Genomic DNA, 21,068 nt, shown 5'->3' on the forward strand with positions numbered 1-21,068 from the left:
ACATTATTTTATTCAGTCTTGATATCTCAGATTTGTCATGCTTAACAAGCTAGAGGACTGAGACGATGCTGTATTCACTGATTTAGTGCTTAAAAGGAAACCTGGGCCCTATTTTTTTTAGATCTTTTTAGGTCCAAATTGTTACTAGGGAGGGACAAAAAAACGATCAAAATCGGTCCAGTATTGAGTTAAAAACTAAAACCGACAACCGCTAAACGGCATGGAAAGGATCCCTATATATAGATACACCGGCATCAGTTGACCCCAACAACGAGTAAAGAAAGGAAAGGACTGTTTGTACAGCCTAGTTGGATCCTCTTCCGGTCTCTCACCCCATTTAGTGCCTGTGGTCGATGGGCCGATCGTGTGGTGCCGGAGTGGGAACTCAGAGGAGAGCACCTCCATTCGATAATCAACACAGATGTATCTCTGTAGGGATCCTTTCCTTGTTGTCAGACCCTTATAATCACATTTAGGCTACGAGCCTGTCAGCCACTAAAGCGCTTTACTTTGACGTATCTGCTTGCTCCATGGGATTCCATTGGATAGCCGTTTTGCGGTTGCCAGTTTTAGTACTGGACCAGTTTGGATCATTTTTTGTCCCTACAAAAAAAAGTGGACCCAAAAAGATCTCAAAAAAGGACCCAGGGTGAAAAATACTGACATTTGCCTTTACGAGTAGTTTTAAAATGATAAGAAGACAAATAATAACAATTGTATCTGGTTACAGTAATAACTGACTGCTCACTAACGTGTAATGTACACATCTTTAGTTGTCCATAGCTTCCCAAGTCATGCTTACATTTTCAAGTGATTTTTTTTTTGGCGTGGCTTGAACTTGAATGACCTTCTGACTGAGTGTCCTTTGATGTTTTTAGGGATAAACGCGCCACAATGGCTGAGATCGTCGAGCAGATTCAAGAAAAAGAGGCAGCAGAGGTAAGTGATACTGAAGTATAGCGTAGGCTACATACATACCTACATGTGAATATACCTTTCAGTTGAGTAGCCCCGACCATATACGGGCTTGAACGCCCACGGGGACACGGGTTCGAATCCGACCTGCTGTCATTTCCCAATCCCACTCCCCACCTCTTCTCTCCATCTCATTTCCTGCCCAAACCTTCACTGTCCTATCTCATTAAAGGCAAAAAGCCCAAAAACAAATCTTTAAAAAAAAAATAAATAAAAAAAAGAATATACACATGCTATGGATGTCCAATGTATGGAAAGTGTTTAGAAAAATCCTTTTCCCCCGAAACTCCCTCAGGCTCGAGGGGAGGTTTACCGGGCCGCCAGTGTTCTCTCGGCGCCCTGTGGCCGCTACGACCGCCCGCGAGCGAGGGACCGGCCCAAACCTCGGAGGAGGCCGAGGCCCAAAGAACCGGAAGAGACGACCCGGCGATCTCGCTCGGCGCCCGCCCATGCCGTGCCCGTCATCCCCAGCCACACCGTCCAGGTGGAGGGCTTCCTCTACCGCAAGCACGAGCCTGATGGCAAGGAGAAGAGTCCCAACAGGTGACAACATCCTCATCCTCACACAAGGCTTTGCACCCAGCACACAACAGCCAGCGATGCATCACAACAGCACTAGACAAAAACTGTCATGTAATTAAGATCCGCACATAATTACACAAGTTAGCTCCTGCCTTTTTCGTTATATAGCAGTGGTTCCCATCTCTTCGTTGTTCGATTCACTGCATGGGGTTGGGTGTGTGTATGTGTACGAGAATTCCTGACTCATAGCCATTAATCGTATTGCCAAGAACTTGGTTTATGCTTGAAAGAATTTAGTGCAAAGGTAGATTGAACAAATTATTATCCAGGACAACAACTGACTGCTTCGTCATACTGCCCAGGAATGATGAGCTATCTTATTATGGGGAGTAGTAAAACATTGAAATAATGGGACCACAGTCTGGCACTGTGACCGGTACTGACTGTCTGTACAGATCTCCAGTCTGTAGAACTCTCTTTCTCTCTTCCCCTCTCATTTTTTATAGCCATGCTACATTTAGCATCTCTACTGGGTGCAAGGGAGAGTCATTTACAAACAGGAAAGATTAGTGCAGTAAAGTGACAACTAGATATGCTTACTCCCCCTGCTGGTTAGAAGTTGCATTGCAGATTATACTGTAATCCAAGCCCCTGCCTGGAACATAGGTGAATACTGAATGTTCTTGTCCAGTTGCTTAAACTGCTATCCTGTTTCTTCAGTTATATGCTTAGCCCCTAGTTGCACGAATTACCAGTTTGTAATAGTTTTTTTAACTATACAATGATTCTAGTTCATTTCTAGTTCATTTACATGTTTTATACAATGGGGATGGACTTGTAGTTTCAGAACCTGAAATCTTAAATTTGCTACTTGGGCAGATGTAATGAAATACGGTCCAATGTGAAGGTTGATATTAGGCGATTTGATTTGACATTGTGTCCATCTCCGTTCCCTCCACAGCAAGTCCTGGGTGAACCTCTACTGTATCCTTGCCAACGGAGAGATTGCTTTCTACAAGGACGCGCGACACATCACCACGCCATACAACGACGAGCCGCTACTCAACCTGCACACCTGCACCTGTGACAGCACCAACGGATACAAGAAGAAGAAAAACGCCTTCATCCTTAAGTAAGCCTTAAGAGAGAGAATAAAAACCAACTGCTTTAATAGATGTATAGATTTCTGAACTAAAATCTTTGAAGTAAATTAATAGTAATAAGTAGTAAACAACTCTCCTCGGAATATACTTTAAAAAAAATATATATATATATATATATATATGCTCCCATACCTTAAAAAAATATTTTGATGTTAAGTCTTTGGAGTATTGTTTACCCAACAAATAGGTTGTAGAATAACATTTGAATACTCATGATAAAAGAACATGACCACTGTTGCCATTTCTATTACAATTAGTGCACATGGTTCAAAGAGTGATTCAAGTCATGGATAGAATAATACGTAGATAGGACCCAGGATATGCCCCTCTATATCAGCAACACTCAACACAACTCTATTTCTTTTTCACAGAGTCCCAAATTCAGATGACTATATTTTCCTGGCTAAGGATGAGGTAAGGATGCCCTTTTTCCTAGTCTCTCTGTGTGTATTTGTGTGTGTGTGTGTGTGTGTGTGAGTGTGTGTGTGTGTGTGTGTGTGTGTGTGTGTGTGTGTGTGTGTGTGTGTGTGTGTGTGTGTGTGTGTGTGTGTAAAAGGTAAAAAGTAAAATCATTTTTCTTTCATTTAAGGTTTTATTCAAACAAATCTATCCATATGGATACTGTGATATAGATATGCCAGCGCTGCTACAAGAGTAGTTTAATTTCATGGTTGGAATTCAGTCGCTCTCTCCTTGAATCTAAATATGGGCACTAGTTTGTCTTTTTCGTTGTATATCTCTGTTACAGCTCCAACTCAATCTCATCAGTCCTACTCCTGCCCCTGTTCTGCAGGTTTCCCATCTGTCCCTGCTCTGCGTACCTGAGTGCTAGTCAGAGCGCTAGTGCTAGCACTCTTCATTAGCTTATCAATAGCCGGTGTGGTAGTGGTACAGAGAACCTATGCTCTAACTGACTTACTGAACCATCTCTCCTGCAGGAGTGGTACAGAGACCCCTATGCTCTAACTGACTTACTGAACCATCTCTCCTGAAGTAGTGGTACAGAGAACATATGGATAGATTTGTTTGAATAAAACCTTAAATGAAAGAAAAATGATTTTACTTTTTACCTTTTACCTATATTTTCCTGGCTAAGGATGAGGTAAGGATGCCCTTTTTCCTAGTCTCTCTGCGCATGTCTTCAGTCTGTCCCTGCACTGCGTACCCAACTGACCCCATCAGTGCCACACAGCTGACACAGCTAACCAAGAGCACTTAGAGGGACAGGGATAGAGAGTAGATGTCATACAGGGACCTCAGGGTGGAGTTAGAGCTAGAGTTTCCTCTATCCTGCTCCTGGAGGCCCCTGCCCTACATATATACATATTTTTGTATCCATCTCTGATCTGAGCATGATACAAAAATATGTATATATGTAGGGCAGGGGCCTCCAGGAGCAGGATAGAGGAAACTCTAGCTCTAACTCCACCCTGACGGGGTCAGTTGGGTACGCAGCGCAGGGACAGACTGAAGACATGCGCTGAAGGGGGGCAGGAGTGGTACAGAGACCCCTATGCTCTAACTGACTTACTGAACCATCTCTCCTGCAGGAGTAGTACAGAGAACCTATGCTCTAACTGACTTACTGAACCATCTCTCCTGCAGGAGTAGTACAGAGAACCTATGCTCTAACTGACTTACTGAACCATCTCTCCTGCAGGAGTAGTAGAGAGAACCTATGCTCTAACTGACTTACTGAACCATCTCTCCTGCAGGAGTAGTACAGAGAACCTATGCTCTAACTGACTTACTGAACCATCTCTCCTGCAGGAGTAGTACAGAGAACCTATGCTCTAACTGACTTACTGAACCATCTCTCCTGCAGGAGTAGTACAGAGAACCTATGCTCTAACTGACTTACTGAACCATCTCTCCTGCAGGAGTAGTACAGAGAACCTATGCTCTAACTGACTTACTGAACCATCTCTCCTGCAGGAGTAGTACAGAGAACCTATGCTCTAACTGACTTACTGAACCATCTCTCCTGAAGTAGTGGTACAGAGACCCCTATGCTCTAACTGACTTACTGAACCATCTCTCCTGCAGGAGTAGTACAGAGAACCTATGCTCTAACTGACTTACTGAACCATCTCTCCTGAAGTAGTGGTACAGAGACCCCTATGATCTAACTGACTTACTGAACCATCTCTCCTGCAGGAGTAGTACAGAGAACCTATCCTCTAACTGACTTACTGAACCATCTCTCCTGCAGGATGAGTTCAAGAAGTGGGTGTTCAGCATCAACACCTCCCTGCAGGAGCACGAGGACATCGTCAAGTGGGAGAAGCCCACCACCTCCTCCACAGACCCAGACAAGTCGGAGCAGAGGGAGCGTTCCGAGGGAGCCGAACCCTTTGAGGCGGCCGACCGCTCGGAGAGAGGCGACGGCTCGGAAAAGGCCGACGGCTCGGAAAAAGTCGACACGTCGGAGCGGGCGGAGGGCCGGGAGCGGGGTTCGAGTACTTCTGGCAGGAGCAAATGATACATAGTCACTTGTGTGAGAGGTTATCCATCTACCAGTCAGTCAATCTATCTATCCATCCATCTATCTAGCTATCTTATCTATCTGTCTATCTATTTATTCATTTATCTATCCATTTGTTCATCTACCCGGCCATTTATCTGAGCAGATGTGAAAGAGGAAGGTTTCTTTTTCACAGTTTTACCCCTCTTTCAGTGTCTCTTCCTTTCTCTTTCACACAACTCCTCACCCTCTGTCTGCCCCCTCCCCCACTACTTTGCTCTCTGGGTTTGAGTTTCTGCACAAGTGCGGGAGTGTAATGTGCGTGTGTCCACATCATTAGAAGCTAACTATGGGTATACATCACTCTATATTACCACACAGCTCTTCTGAAGTCTTATTCAGTCCTTTGGAGATGGTCAAGTACCCCAAAATGCGGCATTTTCTTTTTTCGCTAAAAAAATGTTGTTTTTAGGAGCAGTGTATACACGTTTGTTGCTTTAGATAGTTCTTATTCCTGTGATGTGGAGTGTCAGATCTATAGTTCTTCCAAGTTTTGGTTTTAATTCTCTCCGTCAGTGTACTTGAGGTTTAGCAGATTTTGCATCTTCCAGTGATATTGAAGCACTAACAAACCTGCACACACACACACACACACACACACACACACACACACCGGCCTTGTGATAAGATAACCCATACGTAGCATGTGTCTACCCACTTCACACACAAAAAAAAAAAACAGAATGCTATTACATCATGGAAACCAAAACGATCAGCTGCATTCCATTTCTTTCCAGATCATCTAGAGATCCCCCAGAGGTTCCAGTGGGGTCCACACATTGTATACTTGTAGCAATGTATTTATTCTTAACTACTAGACCACCTTAAAGGGCAGACCGGCAGCGATGTAACATAAACGGGGGGGGGGGCTAAACCACCAAACCTTTACGTTTGCTCAGTAGTGTGTTTATACTGGGTTTGTCTATTCTTGTCTCCCCCCAAAAAAAATCTGTCGGGGTAGTTTTTGTCTTAAAATATGTAGTGTGTGTGGGTTATGATCCCAAGCTGCCAGCCCTGTACTAACCTTGAGCATTGTGCTTGTCAAATGAATGAAATATGTGGGAATCAAAAACCTGCAAGAAAAAATGTTAACATCTTGCGTGTAAGGAAAACTAGGAAAATCATACTATTGTCATTACAGTAATTAGAATATTGTAACGCAATACAATCAAGAACATTCAAAGTAGTGTGGGACAAACAAATCTGAACCCATTATAAGTAGATAGCTTGCCTACTTGGGACATGTTTGGCTTGTCCAAGGTGTCCCTGGATTGTACCATTTAGAGAGTATACTAGTATATAGTGAATTCAGAGGTGGGTTGTCTGTGAGTATGTAATGCTTAACACAACAATTAGTGCACATTCGTGTGTGTGTGTGTACATCAGTGTGTAAATGTGTACATCCGTGTTGACACTAATGTTTTTTTGTGTGAATGTGTGTGTGTGTGTGTGTGTGTGTGTGCCTGTGTGTGAACACTAAATCAAATCAAATCCTACAAGCTGCAATCAGTTGACAAACCAACTTTAGCAAGCTAAAACTGTGTACTCGTATACCATCCGGCTGTGCTTTATTCAGTAAATTGTAATAACGAGAGTCAGTCACCTCAGATTAGATATTGTTGATATAAAAAAAATGCATTTACCACACTGTATACAGGGAAAAGCTCTTTGTTCACTCAACACTGCTTGTCAGGTTTTTGGTCACAAATGGAGAGTGTTTTTTTTTACGTCTTGTAGCTAAACCACTGTCAGTCATAGTAAATGCTATGACCAGGGTCATGTGTTTTGTTGTCTGATTCTCCTTCACTGTGGGTCAGTGGGGTTCCATGTTTGTTTTTGTTTTTGTTTTTGTTTTTCATTTCCAGATGAAGTTGCTGCTTCCATTGTGTACAGCATGACTGAGCTTCCCTCTCTCTCTCGTGCTGTCAGGGAATGAATGTTTGCTTCCTCTCTGCACAGCCACATTTGTGTGCTGCTGGTTTTCCTGCCTGACAGAACTTTTCATATGTAATGCATTTGTATTCTTTTGAACGATTTGCTTATTTAGGTATTTCCGTGGGGCAAGGTGAATGCCTCATGGAGAATCACCGGCATCGGTCTCTATGCTCCACATAAAACACCCCAGTTTGCTCTCTAACCTCGAACGAGAAGACAGAAACTGAGAGAAGAGACAAAACACCTTCACCCATACTATGACCTGATAGTCGTTTCCATTATACCACACTGACAAACAGACCCCTCAGTAAGTTCAACATTCTACATATTGTTTCTCTTGCAAAAGCGTTGCCAGTTCCAGGGCCCTTGCTCCCCTTGAAAGGTGGGGCGGTGTATTAGCAAGGGGTTCACAGCTATCGTCTCAAGACACACTTGCTATTTACCTCTGTGTAAAATGGTCAGCATAATATGGAAAGAAAATAGTTATATCGCACATTTCCGCATGCATAACACAGTAAACGTGTCCAGTTCTTTTATCGGGTATTAGAGAGCAGCCACTTCACTAAAGATGAATGAATGGCGCTGGAATTAGAAGTCAAAATATGGATTAATATTGCCAATTACAGAATTGCAGCCTTAAAAAAGTCTCTGTCAAACATTTATCCACTTTAGAGCTTTGTGTGTTAGACAGTCCAGTAGACCAGTTGTTCACCATAACCCTTTTGAATCACAAACCCCTTGCAAACACTTGCAATCACACAACACTATATATTGCTTTTTCAAAACAAAATAAATTGAACATAGCGCTTTTTTAAATGAAATTTTAATGATGTCTTTTGGCTATGGATACAGCCACTTCTGCTGCTATGGGCTTGGTGTTTTCACTCAAAGAGGCTAAACCAAACACTACCATCACACGTGAAAGGGGTCTGACATTGCCTGTGTTGTTTGCCAGTATACTTACCCCAAGGTTCCACTTAAAGAGACACACCACTGTACCACACAGATAAGCAGTAGCGATAGAGGAGCTACGAGAGTTAACAGTGAAACCCTTTAACAGTAATCACACATACAGCACTGTCAGTATATCACGTAGAGTTATGTAAACAGACATACTGTGTAGTTGAGGAATGTACAGTGTCCAAGTAACCTATGTCAGCTGAAACTCATTGCCCCCCCCTCCTGTGCTTTTGGCTTACTGTGGTAGTTGTTTTGGACCCCTCACCATTAGAATATAGAATGAAACAAAAAAAACACCTGAATCATCCCAAAGTTGGCATTTACCATTGAACAAAAGCAGGTACTCTTATAAGGTAGTCTGTACTCTGCTCTAGGTGATACAGATGGGCAGGCCAGAGGAGCCTCTACGGGTGTCTCTCTCATACTCTTCTCTCACACACCAGAGAGGAATCCTAGTTTTTTTTTGCAAAGATTTCCGGGGGAAGGACTCGGAGTCCTTCAACAGTACACTCCCTCTGTGTCTCCCAGGACAAACCACCGCAGTCGGCGTTTGGAGAATCTCATTATAGATCGAGGCCACTAGAATTACCTTAGGGACCTCCTCCCCTTATTTCTACAACATTGAAGTGTTTCCGCACGCAAGCTCCTCCCCCACGTGAAACCCCTGCTGTGACGGCTAAGAGATGAGAATCAATCACTAGCCAATGAGTTAATGTCAACTGAAGGGCTGGTCTTTAAAAAAATATATTGAAATCAATTGTTGTTGTTGTTTTTCTGTTAGGGAGAGGATGGAATTTAAGACATTTCTCATGCCGTGACATCTGGGTCTCTTTCACCAGTGTGTACAGTGTGTTATATATTGGTATAAAATGAATTATTTTTTATGCAGTATTCTGTAGCTCTAACTCTGCTGATGAAGTATTGATCTAAAGTGAATATTAAAAAACGCTTTGTCCACCCAGACAACAGCGCAGGGCAGAATAGAATTGTACTATTTCATGTGGGAAATAAATAACAGACAGACAGAGAGAGAGAGAGAGAGAGCAAGATAAGAGGACACTCATGCAACCTTTTGATTTTTGCTCCTCCACACTGTCCCTCTCCTTTGCGCTGTGGCGAAGCAGGGAACACCTGACATATGTATCTAGTATTGCACAACTTTTGCACAGCTCCTTGTGTGTCTTTTTTCCAAAACTTTGTCATTCAAAAAAAACAAAAAAAAACAATCCCTGACTATACTGTGGCGATGGAGAGACAGGTCAGATCCTAATAGAATGTGGATTGTGGATGCCATGTGATTGATTGATGCTGTCCCCTTTTCCCCCCCCTCATCTCTACCATCCATGTCTGTCTCCTCTATTGTATACGCCCCCACTGATGTTGATCATTTGGAGGGGTTGAGGGAAGGAAGGGGGTGTGAGCTTGACCCGAACAAAGTGACTTCCTTGAGTCAGGCTCGAACATGCATTAAAATGAATGGATTGACCTTGCGAATCCAGTCAAGGCTACATAAAGATCCTCCCCCAGAACGTCTTTGACACAAAAAAGCACAATGTTCTCCCCTCCAAAAAAGAAATAGAAAGAAAAACAATATATCAACATCATCACATTGGAAGTGAGGAAACAAGGATCAAGACTATCATCCTAACACAGACTCTTAAGCCCCCCTGGTTTTACATTACGCTCCGACCCCCCCCACACCCCCGACCCCCAAAAAAAGAAACCTCCACCGAGACAGGCGGTATCACAGCGTGTACAGACAGCACTGTCCGTCCGGCACGACACACACACTTATGGCCAACGGCCTCCAGTGCACCCCTTCAGTGTATTTGCAAACCATGGGAACCAGTATCCTGCTTGGACCACAGACTTCTGCTCTCACAGATGTGGACACAGACCTGTTCTGCTCTATGTTTGTTGTTTGTGAAATTCTGTTTTTGTTTGTTTGCCATTCACCCTGCAGCAGCACCACCACCACCAAGCTTGCCCTGATAATAAGATTTTATATTATTATTCAAAGCTTAGTTGCTAAAAAGTCAATGACTACTGTCAATTTTACTCCACAAGATATATCCCCCCAGTAAAGATATATGGACTCTTAAGTGGACTCTTCAGCTTGAAACCAATCAAGTAAGCCATTTCATATGAGGAACATAGAAGAAAAACACTACTAAGTTGCATGAACGAGAATATAGAGGCGATTTCTATGCAACAGCTGTGCATGTTTATAAAGGGTTCTACTCCTTCAGTACCCCCAGGACAGGGCCAGATTCACCCCAGAGTTGGCCTCCAGCCGGGGCCATCCTGGACAGGTATGATGATGACTGTGTACAGAAGGACTGTGAAAGAAACAGATGACATGTGTAACTGGGATTTGTCATTTAAAATGAAAAAAAAAAAGAACAAAAACATCTCTGTGCTGATACCTTCACAGATTCATAAATACAGGTTGTATATATATCAAACAGCTTGCGTGTCTTATTTGGGATTCAACATGACTTATATGTAGGCCTAGTGTTCTAGGGTGCAGCAGTACATAACATCAGCAACGTACTTTTTAATTGTAAACATTCTGTGTTGTTAATGCTAGAAACTGGGATATATCACAGTTCATGGGAAATACGTAAAAATGTTATTTTTAGTTCACAGTGACTGCATGGATAATAAATTGATGCATTTACGTTTATTCATTTAGCAAATAAATCCATGCTAAGTGGTTTACAGTAGGGTGTAGCCTACATGTTTTTACTACGGGTGCCCATATGGATCAACACCTTAACTATGTTAGGATTCTGCTGTAGTCTTTTGGTAATACCATGAAAGACTAATTCACATTTCATTCACTGTCCTGATTGTCATGGTAATATACTGCAGTAATTGGGTCTACAACATAATATGTCACATGCAGGGTAGAGCCGTGTTCCTATCTTTCATTCATTTATGAAGTGTGGTGTTCAGTATTTTATGTTTTGCACAGCCAACAGCCGTTTTCAGCTGGAATCTTTCTAGCAATATTACAGCTACTTACTGTGTTTATGAATAGCCTACCTAGCTCAACATGAGCAATTGCTCCATCAGTATGTTTTTAATGATCCATAAAACCAGACAGGTTATACTTTAATACATCTCAACGGTAGGGGGCAGTATTGAGACACTTCTCGACGTTTGTCTCCTAGTTAAATACAAAGAGGAGGAGCAAAACTTCATATTAGAAAAGATGGCGACCTGGCGCTGGCTCGGGCTAGGTGTGCGAAACTTTCTACGGAGATCCTGGTCCAAAACCCCGTCCCTGAATCGCACAGTTGGCACTACTGTTTTAGGATCTCTTGCCGGAGGGGGGCTGTTGTTTTACTATAATCGCCATGCACCGAGTTGGAAGTTGTTGTCACATACCGTCCACGCATCAGATGATAAGGTAACTTCAAAGAGAAACTTGGTTGGATAGTTAGCAATCTATTCTCAGTAGCTGCTTGCAAGGGCTAAATAATTTATACATATAGGTTTCTGATGATAAAATAATTACAAACGTATTAACTAGGGGTGGCGTACTGCCTTACCCTGTTGGTATTGTTCAAAGGATTAGGCTGTAAACACACCCATTATTTGACGAGGGTACGGCATTCCATGTCAGGTGTGGACTAGAACTCGTCAGAACTCGTCCTCCGGGGTTGTCTTTGGCTTATCTCGCTGTCCTACCGGGCAGTATGGTTGCTGCGTCAGTGTTTCTTGTAGTCAATAACCTGTAAAGATCTCCTTGAGCACTGATGTGTTGTTCGGTATCAGCACCAGGATTCAAGAACACGCAGATGTATTAGGCTAATCCACAGGCGAGATACATTATGTTTAGGGTTAGTGTTCAATTTTGCACAAACAAACCTTACATGAGTTCATGTTGATGCTAAAGGGCTTCATTGATTAGGGAAATTAATAAAGAAAAGAATATTAACTATTGTCAGATTGACTTACTGTGTAAGTGAGTGCATGTCATCGTCTGGAAGTGGGTCCTACATACATGTGGAGAAGTGTCATTTGTTTTTGGGTTCGTCTCTCCCTGTAGGAAGCTGAGACCCCCACGCCTTCTCTGTCGCCACGGCGAATGCGATTCAACCAGTTCGCCTCAATGCAGTACGACATGGAACCGTACATGACTCCGCGAGACTTCCTTTTCTCTGTGCTCCTGGAGAATGTTGACCGTGAGTTCTGCCCGATAGAAACGTATATGTGTGTGTATTCTTTTCATTTGTAATTCCATCTACCTATTGGTATAGCCTCGCCCTCGTTCAATCTTTGTGTTATCTCTGTCAAACTCTGTGCAAAAGAGAAAGAAAGGGAAAAACGTCATAGTTACCCACTCTGAGTAGGTCTGTTTAGACATGTCAGAACTTCAGAAAGTCTGCCATCACAGGCTCAACCTTGCCCCGGTTCAGCAGTGGTCAGCAGCCACTAGTGAAGCTTGGCAAAGCAACAGATACTCCTGTGTAGGTGGCAGGAGTCAAGTGTTTCAGTCTGTATAGAGGGGGCATGAAGGGGCATTCTCCTTCCAAAGTGAGTTTTACCAAAGACACTCATAAAGCCCCTCTTCTGTGCACAGTTACACAGTAGCCAAAATGGTGTAAGCCTGCACTTGTCATCCTGTTAAAAGTGCAATGTGTAGTTTTTTTTTATGTAAAAAATGTAAATGCTTTTAGACTAAGAAGGATGATGCAGTTCTGCAAGGATGGGAGATGGTACGATTTCACATTATTTATGTGTTCTATGCATCTTGGTTTTAGATGTTATGTGTTTATGTACATTTGTCAGGGCCGGAGAAATATAAACTGTAAATGCAGTAAAGGTCCCAGCACAAAAAAAATATACAGGAATGCTGGGAGCCTGGGACAACTTTTCAAATCATGACTACAGCATTACATAGTTGTTTTTTTGTACAACAAAAGCTATATGTTGCACCTTTTAAAGTGCTTATAGTAGCTGTGTTCGGCCTTGATTTGACATATGCGTGTGTTCCATGTTTGCAGGTAAACTACAGAAGAAAGCCTTAAGCAAAGAGGTGAGCTTTTTAAAACCGTCTTTGCTGAGCGCTCTGAATCTTCCTGTGGTTTTTCCAAGTCTGAGCAGAAGATCAGAAATCTTCTTTTTAAATCTCAGAGCTTTGATGTTTCACAATTCTCTTTGAACCCCCTCAGGAAGTTGACAGAATGCTGACCACTGCATCACAGGCTCAGGCTGGAAACGCCTTATTCAGGAACCTTGGAGATGGTGGTGAGCACTCCGACACACACACACACACACACACACACACACACACACACACACACACACACACACACACACTCCGACACACACACACACACACACACACTCCGACACACACACACACACACACACACTCCGACACACACACACATACACTCCGACACACACACACATACACTCCGACACACACACACTCCGACACACACACTCCGACACACACACACTCCGACACACACACTCCGACACACACACACACTCCGACACACACACACACACACACACACACACCCCCCCCGACACACACACACACACTCACTCCGACACACACACTCCCACACACTCACTCCGACACACACACACACACACACACACACTCCGACACACACAGACACAGACACACAGACACACACACTCCGACACACACAGACACAGACACACAGACACACACACACACACACACACACACACACTCCGACACACACAGACACAGACACACAGACACACACACACACACACACACACACACTCCGACACACACACACACACACACACACACACACACAGACACACACACACACACACACACACAGACACACACACACACACACAGACACACACACACACACACAGACACAGACACACAGACACAAACACACAGACACACATGGTCTGTGCGCTCAGAGACGGTTCCTTAACAAGCTCTCCTCAACTGGTTAATCTGGAGAAGAAAATGAGTCCACCAGATTCGTCCGGTATGCTCGTTTGAAGAGTAGTTCCCGCGGAGCACCGTTGGGGGGCGGGGGTGGAAGGCGCTCGTCTTTTCTCTTCACTCCTTCATTTTGCGCTGAGTTTAATGAGGCATATTTCTCTCTCTCTTTTTTTGTTTCCCTCCCATTTGTTCCCCTCTCTCTGTCCTCTCTCTCTCTCTCCCTCTCTCTCTCTATCTCTCTCTATGTCTCTCTCTCTCTCTCTCTCTCTCTTTTTCACAGGCCTGATCTCCTACACAGAGTACTTGTTTCTGCTGACCATCCTCACCAGTAAGTGTCTGATTTTAAAAGCACAGGGAAAAAAGTTGCCTGTGCAATGGCTCTCTGTGAACTTCAGTGAACACCATCAAACCCGTTTTTCTGTGTTGACCCAGCCTGAGAAATAAGCAAACACAACTGCACTTAGTGGCGACCGAATGCCTTTAAAATGATATTATGCCATTATTAGAAAAAGTGGTCCTGGAAGAACAATAGCTGTGTCATGAGAGAGCAGCAGCAGCCGGGGTTTCCAAACCATGGACAGAACACACAGAACCCCTGTCCTCTCTGGGTGAACCTCTGTCATGGAGGGATGATGACTTTGATCTTAGCCACATGCGCTGCTCTGTTAACTGGTGCCCCAGTGAAGTGATCTGGGCTCAGTGGATGTATCTAGTGCAGAACGTAAGCACAGATGATGTCCCAGTGATGTTCTTATGTGTTTGTCTGGATGGTTTGTGTTTCTGTTGTTCCTGCCTCTTGGGGGAGATGCATGGTCCTCCTCGCATGTCTTCAGCGCCACCTAGTGTAGTGGCATCGTCATAGGAATTAAAATTGAGTCGTATTAGATACAGTTGTCGTGTTTAATGGTGCGGTGAAGTGCTTGCTGACTGGTTCCTCTTTGGTCTCAGTGTGCCCAAAACCGATGGGGGGGGGGGGGGGGGGTGGGGTAGCTTGAGGGTGAGAAGATGTGATGTGGGAAGACTCACACTTGGTAAAGACTGAAAAAGGGTGCACGCTGTGTTTCTCCCCAGTTAGAAAGCATATGTATGCAAAGCGTCAGAGATGGTGTGCGTTAATATTTGTATTATTTAGTTATCCCATTAGCTCGAGATTAGGATTATTTTTTTTTTATCTCAACATAACAAAAGAGAACATTTTTTTCACACTCTTAAGATAAAGGCTATCTTGAGATAAAATGGACACTTACATTTTATCTTCAGATTGTGATAAAAAAAAAGTGAATTGTTACCCTAAGAAAACTACTTTTATCTCATGATCGTGAGAAGATAAGTTGTACACTTTTGAAAACAACTGCTGTTATCTCAGCATCACAAGAAAAATGTGTTGTTGTTGTCTCAAGATAATTGGACAGGGAAATAATCGGATATCAGTCAGCAACCACTTCACCTTGCTGTTGGGAATGTTGTTAGCAGTCTTCGTTTGTTCATGGTGTGATTCTAAGACTCTACTTAGAATGGCTGTGAGCGTTGCTTCAACAAGCCCCGCACTGTGTGATTCCAGAGCCTCGCTATGGATTTCATATAGCTTTCAAAATGCTTGATGTCGATGGCAATGAGCATGTGGACAAAAAGGAGTTTCAAAAGGTAGGTCATTTTAATTCTTTCTAAAATGACGGTGAGCGTGTGTGTAGTACTGTGTGTTCACATACACAAAAGAACCCTTATGCTATATCTAAAACCACATAGAACCCTTATGCTATATCTAAAACCACATAGAACCCTTATGCTATATCTAAACCCACATAGTAACACCTTCTCCTGTGTGTAGCTGAAATGAAAGAGGCACAACAGAAGTCATTATTAATGAACACCACTGCATATTTGTGCTAGTATACTAACATTATGTTTTAAATGACAGGTGTGAGTATAAGCAGTCTCAGTTTAGGCTATTTTCATCAATGGTTTTGGCATTATTGAAATGAAATTGTTAGTACATCAGTAGCAGCTTTTGTTTATCATATATATATATATATATATATATATATACAGTATATATAGTGAATATCACTACAGGTAAAGCATGTGCTTGCAATGAGTTGTTTGTTTATTGTGGTACGCTTCTATGTGTGTGTAAAGCTCACGCAGCATGGGATTGAATGAGCGACTGAAAGAGGAAGATAAGAGGGTGCGCTGCCCCTAGTGTCTTTAGCGTGTCATGTTTCCTTTTCCTGTGCCATAGTTTGAACGTGGAAGCCAAACGTGACAAGTGTCCTGTCATGTGGTACTTGTGTGAGTGGAGGGAGGGATTTCTCCTAATATAGTGGATTGTATCAAATCACTTCTTTTGACAAGAACTGACTGTTATTCTATGTATATTTCTTATTGCTGCCCTAATGTGGATATTTCAGAAGGGTAAGTAGACCTATAAAACGCTCGGCTTTGCCAACATCTCTCTGCACTTTGATAGATTCGGGCCTGTGTATGTTAACATGAAGGTATAAAGCTGAGTTCTTTTCTTTATAGTTGAAGAAAATCCTTGGAAAAAGGAAAGCAAAGAGTCTTCCTGAAGGTGGCACTGAGGTAAGTGATATTCTCTCTCTCTCTCTCTCTCTCTCTCTTTCTCTTTCTCTTTCTTTTTCTCTCTGTGACATTCTTCCAGTTGCCCTGTGGTGAACATATAAAACAGACAAAAAGTTTCTTATTTGAATTGCTTAAATTAGCTGATTTCTATTATTTTAGTATTAACGAAAATACTTACTTTTAAATGAATACATTATTTTACCAGGACAGTGAAATCCCCTGGGCTCTGGGTATGAGCAAATTCATTTTCACACTGGTCCAAGTACATGCAGTCAAACCTCCCAAATGAGCATTCTTCAGCATACATTTTTTATTAGTAGGGTTAGCTAGAAATGCTAACATTGCCTACAGTAGCTTTAGATGTAGTCGCAGTACCTCTGTTCTCTTGTGCTAATTAATAATAAATGTAAAGTAAATGGCCTGTTAACTTCACCTGTCCGACCTAACAGACTGTGACCACTGAGGACACAGACGAGGTGAGTACCACCCTACAGGCGATCTTCTTCGGACGCTACGGCAAGAAGAAGCTACAGTACAAAGAATTCAGCAGGTAAATCCCCTCCTCCAATTTGCTGAGAGTTCTACTCTCCTCTGTACACTGAGAGATTAACTGTACTCTGTACACTGAGAGATCTACCGTCCTCTGTACACTGAGAGATTGACACCGGTTGACCATGTGTGGCAAAAAGTCTCATTCAAGACTTCTTGAGATCGTTGCCTGGTGGGTATATTTAGGAAGAAGCTAATCTGTTAACGACATGTGTGTGTGTGTGAGCCTCCATTGTTTTTCATTTGTTTGGTTGTTAATTGACTTCTACAAGCACATTGTTCCCTCTGGGGGTACAATTAAAAGTTAATCTTTTTATTTTTTGATCGATTTCATTTTTTTTAATCCCTTACACCCACTTACCGTGACAATGAAGTCTTTCATTAATATTCACTTCATCATAATTGATTTCTTTTTTATTATCTCTCTCTCTCTCTCCTGTTTCAGGTTCATGGAGGACCTGCAGGCCGAGGTGCACGAGATGGAGTTCCTGCAGTTCTCCAAGGGCATGGACACGATGCGCAGGGAGGACTTCGCCGAGTGGCTGATGCATTACACCAACGAGGAAGATAACGAGGCGTACTGGGACAACATGAGGAAGAGGATCCCCACGGGCCAGGTGAAGAGTCGCGTGTCTGCGTGTGTGTGTGTGTCTGCGTGTGTGTGTGTGTCTGCGTGTGTGTGTGTGTCTGCGTGTGTGTGTGTGTGTGTGTGTGTGTGTGTGTGTGTGTGTGTGTGTGTGTGTGTGTGTGTGTGTGTGTGTGTGTGTGTGTGTGTGTGTGTGTGTGTGTGTGTGTGTGTGTCCTGTGTGGCCTACATATATATATATATATAACACACACACACACACACCCTCTGTTATATAACCTTATGTAACACACTATTGTGAAATACTGGGATGAGGAATTTGGGGAAAGTGGAGGTTTACGTTTTTGTGTGAAATAGGAAGTGGGTCTGTATGCGATGTGTGCTCACCTGCGGGGTTTTTTTTTTTTTGTCTTGGTGGTGTGTGTGTCTCTCTCCTTTTAGAGTATAACCTTTGATGAGTTTAAAGTCTTCTGTCTGTTCACCAATAACCTGGAGGACTTCGCCTTTACAGTGAAGATGATCAGTGAAGCTAACCGGCCAATTGGAATGGGTAACAATTTGCGCGTCTATTATTCTTTAAAATCACTCATGAAGTTAAACATAATGTATTTTTATAATAGAACATCGTTTAGCACCAGGTCTGTCCCCCATGTGGTCAATTACTTAATAACTGAATGGATTGGTTTGATCAATACTGAACGTTGAAGAAGTTTTACTTTGCACCGTGTCTTTAACCTTTCTCTGCAGTTTCATTAAACACAGTGAGCATGTTCCCAGTAGAAATAGCGGGAAAAGTTCAAGTATTTCAATTCTTTATTAAATGCGCAAATAAGTTATTATTTCATATTTACATTAAGTTGTTTTTTTTTTGTACCGAACAGTTGTTCTGTAGCATTATGCCATGTTTGTAACTCCAGTGACTGAAACTGACAGACAGTCCCATCATGTCCTCTCGTCTGAAAAATGCAGCCCAGTTTAAGAGAGCCGTGAAGATAGCCACAGGCCATGAGCTGTCGGAGAACGTCCTGGACACTGTGTTCAAGATCTTCGACATGGACGGAGACAACTGCCTGAGCCACAAGGAGTTCATCGGTGTGATGACAGACAGGGTCTTGCGGGGACTGAGGGTGAGGGCTCTCTGCTTAAACTGCTCTGCTTTAACACTAAAGGTTTTATTTGGAAATGGGCTAACCTTTATTTGAATGCTGCTAAAGCCAATAGGAAGACCTGTGCTTTCATTGGAGTTCACTGTTTGTTTTTGTTTTTGTTTGTTTGTTTGTTTGTTTGTGTGTGCGTGTGCGTGCGCGTGTGTGCGTGTGTGTGTGTGTAGGTCCAGCCCAACCATGGTCTCTCTGGGTACTGGCGTTGTGTGAAGAGGGAGACTCTGAAAGGCGCCCAGGAGGCTCTGGGAGATACGGGTAGCCCATTCTAACCTGGGACAGGGATCAGTTGTGGTCTGACTGCAGGTGACCCCAAAACTCACAGGGGTGCAGCCAGGCTCATTTTCTCCGCGTGATTTGAATCATTATTGTGGTTTTCTCAAGATATCCTATATTCTTTCCCTACGCCTCATCCTTTTGGGATGCCAAGCCAGAGCCCTCTCATAATATGACATAGAAACAGCATTTTGTGTATGATTGTGCAGATCAAGAATATTTATCTTCGATATGTTGGGCCTTCGATAAGTTCACTGCTTAGCTTTACAGCAAATGTCAAGTAATCGAAGTAAAAGGTGAGATGAGGTAATGCTGCAAATACTGTTTTGAGTGTGTTTGCCCTCAGTGAGTTCCCATATATGTTTTAAAATGGTAAAAAAAGTTCAAGCTTGAACACAGACCAGTTTTACTAAATCGCCAGCGGCTTTGTGTATAACTATCAAATTGAGATTGGCCAGGGAAAAAGTAATTTTTTGTTTTGTTCAGGGTTGTGTAGTGCACTTCAAAGCATGAAATTATTTCAAAGAGATACCAAATGGAGTAAATAACTGACCGTTTGACCAAGTTTACAGTGACCCTGTGGCACTTTGCTTTAAGGAGTTTGTGGAAACTGTGCTTTCCGTGGTGACCAACATGTTGCAGACTGGCTTGCAGCTGTTGTGAAGAGAGTAATCTGGCCCGATTTTCTAGAAACTACTGTCGGAAGACTTCCACTGCTTCCAAAAACAGTGATACAGTTTCAAGATGAAAGTCTTTATTTTTGTGTTTTGTGTGTGCCTTTACAAAATGAAATATATCCTGTGTATGTGAGTTTACATTTTTATTTTTTATTTTTACTGGTGTATTGGTTTATGTGAACTTCAACCTGTGGATGAACTGTTGGCAAATGTTTTGTTTCATATCTTTGCACTTGAATTTAGCATAACTTAAGACATGTGTGGCTGCTTTAACCATCGAGTCTATAAAGCAGAAGCCATGCCCTGTTTTGGACATTAAAATGTCCAGTCAGTGAGTTATTGTGTGTGTTTACGCCTCACTTTCTTCTGAATCACGCAGAAATTAATTTGCGATGTGGATTTTTGGTTTTCATAAATGTATTCACTTGGTTTGGTGCAGATAACATATGAGGCATTAAAATGCTATTTCATACCTAAATAGCTTGTGTTGTTTTGACTTCAAAGAAAAATGACTTTGCAATGACTTTGTGGTTGTGATTTATCATTGAATGAGCTTCAGTGCTCTAACTTGTTTACACTGCCCAGGATTTAAGAAATGATACCTGGCTTTCAAGATCAGCCTTCATTAGTTTCTTTTAAGTTATTGAAATAGTGGCATGAGGGAGATGATCACTTTGTAGATCTGGGTTTACTCAACTCTTTATTAAACTTTTAATAAAGTACTAAAAGGTTTTAAAGATATTTCTGAGCCCTTTCATCTCAATCTTGATATTTTATACGCATGACATCATATGACCCCTTTGTACATCATGGTTTGAACCTGCCATTCATCAGATAAATTAAACGCAGAAAGAGAAATCCTTGTGATGGCTTCACCTTGTCACTAAGCTGAGCTGTTGAATAAGTGTTGGGCATCATAGACGTATACATACCCAGCATTGGTGTAATGTGCGATGCTACTTTAACAGTATTTCTTTACTCATAACTTTGCAACTCCCATTGTCCCTGTGTTTCTACCGGGGTAGCCTGAGGAAAGAGGGGTTTTTTTTTGTTGTTGTTTCTAGAGCCATAGGTCTAGTGTGTTTCAACAGTGTTTCTCGCACGATTTCGCACGCCAGTTGATAGACTTTTGTTCCGGCATTAGATAAGTTAGTTCAGGAAGGCAGGCAGGCAGCCCTCCATCGGCTCTCTAACGTGGA

At 42.6% G+C, this 21,068-nt stretch overlaps 2 protein-coding genes across 2 annotated transcripts in view; both read left to right on the top strand.

Annotated features, from left to right (window-relative positions):
• sptbn4a (spectrin, beta, non-erythrocytic 4a) overlaps positions 1-5,548 on the top strand; it is a 49,120-nt gene extending 43,572 nt beyond the window's left edge. The window contains exons 15-19 of the mRNA XM_042708602.1: positions 879-939; positions 1,271-1,518; positions 2,459-2,629; positions 3,032-3,074; positions 4,873-5,548. Coding sequence (XP_042564536.1) covers positions 879-939; positions 1,271-1,518; positions 2,459-2,629; positions 3,032-3,074; positions 4,873-5,142 — 793 coding nt within the window. The 3' untranslated portion in view covers positions 5,143-5,548. The remainder of the gene's footprint in view (positions 1-878; positions 940-1,270; positions 1,519-2,458; positions 2,630-3,031; positions 3,075-4,872) is intronic.
• A 5,723-nt stretch (positions 5,549-11,271) lies between these two features.
• Positions 11,272-20,347, top strand: LOC105901504 (calcium uptake protein 2, mitochondrial). The gene is made up of 12 exons (XM_012828976.2): positions 11,272-11,494; positions 12,137-12,272; positions 13,095-13,126; positions 13,263-13,338; positions 14,322-14,369; positions 15,603-15,685; positions 16,565-16,621; positions 17,071-17,171; positions 17,616-17,787; positions 18,198-18,306; positions 18,726-18,883; positions 19,087-20,347. The coding sequence occupies exons 1-12, from the start codon at positions 11,297-11,299 to the stop codon at positions 19,186-19,188; spliced, it is 1,272 nt and encodes a 423-aa protein (XP_012684430.2). The 5' UTR covers positions 11,272-11,296; the 3' UTR covers positions 19,189-20,347.
• Positions 20,348-21,068: the final 721 nt, after the last annotated feature.

Source organism: Clupea harengus, chromosome 8 (genome assembly GCF_900700415.2).
Source record: "Clupea harengus chromosome 8, Ch_v2.0.2, whole genome shotgun sequence".
Taxonomy (NCBI): Eukaryota; Metazoa; Chordata; class Actinopteri; order Clupeiformes; family Clupeidae; genus Clupea; species Clupea harengus.